The sequence below is a fragment of the Glycine soja genome, chromosome 15 (genome assembly GCF_004193775.1).
Source record: "Glycine soja cultivar W05 chromosome 15, ASM419377v2, whole genome shotgun sequence".
Lineage (NCBI taxonomy): Eukaryota > Viridiplantae > Streptophyta > Magnoliopsida > Fabales > Fabaceae > Glycine > Glycine soja.
The window spans coordinates 18,587,446-18,590,686 of NC_041016.1; the positions used below are offsets into that span (position 1 = coordinate 18,587,446).

A 3,241-nucleotide genomic window follows, 5' to 3' on the forward strand; every position below is an offset into this window, starting at 1 on the left:
AAAAATAATTTATAATATTTTTATAGATGGAATATATTATGAGCTTTTAAAAAATAATACTTATAAAAAAATAAAAAATAAAAACAGTACCAATTTATTTACCTATTTGTTTTTTTTTATAACTTCTTAGGTTCTTTATATTTTTTTTTTTAAAAAAAATGTCTTATGGGAATAACCCCTATATTTTATGGGGCAAAAAAATATTTATTCAATTTCTTCAAGTGAAAAATAAAATTGTGGGATCAGTTGCTCCCATTGCTCACAACCTACATCTACCATTGGTTAGGGCAAGTTGGCGGGGAGCAAAGTAGAGTTGTTGAGCCTCCAGGAACTCCGTCTTCCCTCCGACATCCTCTCAATGTGAACATGAACAAAGGAGGGGGAGGGAGAAAGAAGAAAAAAATTGATATTGAGGATCTAGAATAAGATAATGCTCACAAATTAATTTGAAGAAGAAAGAAAGAAGGAATGTGAAAAGCGGGGAGAGAGAAGCTAGTTGCACCAAAAGATTTTAAAATATGCTAGGGGTAATAAGGTCATTTTGCATTAAGTGTTGGGTGCGCCAGTAAAATTGCTAAGTGCACCTAGCAACACCCAAAGAAAAAATTAAAATGATGTATTTTAAAAATTTAAAAATTAATATATATATATATATATATATATATATATATATATATATATATATATATATATAACTATCAAACATAATAAATCAAAATTAATCGAAGTCTTAAGATAAAACAAATGTTGTTCTCAAAACCTCATGCACCTTTGGATTATGAGTGTTGCTTTGGGCACCCAACAATTTGGTTGGGGCATCCAGTAATGTTGGTGAAAGGGCTAAAATGCCCTTCACCATTTTGATATGAAAAGTTAAGGTGACTCGTCCTTACGAGTCACTATTCATTTCTATCCCGCAGCGTTTCTTCTTCTTTTGTCTTCCTCTAAGCCTGCCACATTGCTTCTTCTTCTTTCTGCACTTCTTCCTCCTTGTGGTGGTCTTCTTCATTCTCCTTCTGCATCTTCATTTTCCTTCATGCACGTCGTGGTCTTCTTCATTCTCCTGGTGGTTTGTGACTCTTTCTCGTTGTGGTTCTTCTTCTTCTTCGTGGTTGCGATTCTTCTTCTTCCTCTTCGATTCTTTTTCTTCCTTCACTTCCCGTGCGGCTGTGTCTTTCCTTCTTCTTACTCCACTTCATGCGCCGCTGTGGTTCTTCTTCTTCCTCTCCAACGAAAAAATAACATTTTTCTGGAAAAACCCCATACAGATCATCAATCTGTATGATCATACGGATTGCCAATCCGTATGACCCATACGGATTAGTGATCCGTATGTTTTTTTTCTGTTGAATAATTTTTTTTTTTCAATTTTTCTTCTTCTAAATTGTTATTTTTTTAATTTTGACTTGTCAATTGTTATTTAAATTATTTCGTAGTGTAATGTTGTTTTGTAATTTTAGTTAAATTTTATAATTTTTTTTTCTGATTTATATGTTAAGTATTAATTTTATTTATAAAAAATATATATTAGTTATTACTAAGATTTGATTAGATTGCTAGAATTAAGATTAGATTTGTGAAACAATTAATTTTCAATATTGTTATATTATATTTGTCTAATTTTTTTAAAAAATTGAAACAAATATTTAAAAGATATTGAATTTTTTACTAATGAAAATTATTGAAATCATAATTAAAAATGATTTAAATTTTTTAGTTACAAAAAATATTTAAATGAAAATTTTTAATAACTAAAGTTTGTTATAAAAATATTGAAACATAATTTTTAATTATACAATAAATCTATTAGTTATAAAAATTATGAAACCAAAATTTAAAATTTAAAATATGATAAAATTCTTAATTTAAGATAATGATTGAAATCAAATTTAAAAATATATTTGATTTGGTAGTTATAAAAAATATTGAAACCAAAATTTAAAATTTAAAATATAATAAGATTGTTAGTTTAAGATAATGACTGAAATCAAATTTAAAAATATACTAAATTTGATAATTATAAAAAATATTAAAATCTAAATTTAAAATTTAAAATATGATAAGATTGTTAGTTTAAAATAATAATTGAAATTAAATTTTAAAAAATAATTGATTTGATAGTTATAAAAAATATTAAAAAGATATGATAATGTGATTAATTTAAGATTCAATTCCATTCCATTATTACCCCATGAATAAAACGGGGACCTAAACATCTTGTACTTAATATCTGCAACCCAATCATAGCATTGTTGTACACTAGGGGTCACCATTCAGCAACCCTACTAATCTCACTCGCTCCCCTCTCTTGCAACTTCAAAATCCATTCCTAAACACATTTTGATTTTGACTATACTTGTTTGTGAAGCAGAAAAACAAAGAAAGATATCCCAGCAGCATAACACTCAGCAATGAACATGACCATCACAAACTCTTGTCCTCTGATAATCTTCCTATGCTTCATGATGCCCCTTTTTGTATTTTGTGACGAGGGAACGCATTCAGGTACAGAAACATAACCTCTTGCTTTTCCCTTTTTATCTCAATGACTATTCTTCCCCTGAGCTAGCCTGAATTTTACATATAATGTTGGCAGGACCATCGACCCAGATTTTGCATTCTTCTCATGAAGACAAAAACAGGTCCATAACAGTGTCAATGAAAGTAGAACATGCACATTCTGCCTCTAGAAAATTTTGGTTGCATGGTAAATATATATACATATCTTAGTCTTCCAACTAAGATGAAATTAAAAACATCTTTTCCTTTTTTCTTTTATTATTTTTGGGCACCTTTTTTCACTTTGTTTAGTTTTGTTTTTATGGTGATCACATATATAGGTACTTGCACAAGCAAAGACATAAGCATCTCACAAAGCCAAACTTCTACACCAGGAATCCCACAGTTCATAGTGCAAATTGTTAACAATTGTGTTTCTGGATGTGCTCCTAGTGACATCCACTTCCACTGTGGCATGTTTGCTTCTGCAAGAATGGTGAACCCAAGATTGTTCAAGAGGATCTCCTGTGATGATTGCTTAGTGAATGGAGGGAACCCTTTAGCCCCTAGCCAGATCATCAGATTCACATATTCCAATACCTTCTCCTACCCTCTTGCTTTTAAGTCTGCCAAATTTTGCTGAGTATTCCAAAATATACAAATATTCAAAAGTAGAATAAAAAAGCTAGCACAGCCTTACTAGTTACTATACTATATATACCATGCCTCAGAGAATCCAATC

At 29.9% G+C, this 3,241-nt stretch overlaps 1 protein-coding gene across 1 annotated transcript; it reads left to right on the forward strand.

The window, feature by feature from the left end:
• The first annotated feature begins 2,376 nt into the window (after positions 1-2,376).
• Positions 2,377-3,241, forward strand: LOC114387351 (TPD1 protein homolog 1-like). Its single transcript, XM_028347523.1, has 3 exons — positions 2,377-2,505; positions 2,597-2,707; positions 2,841-3,241. The coding sequence occupies exons 1-3, from the start codon at positions 2,412-2,414 to the stop codon at positions 3,140-3,142; spliced, it is 507 nt and encodes a 168-aa protein (XP_028203324.1). The 5' UTR covers positions 2,377-2,411; the 3' UTR covers positions 3,143-3,241.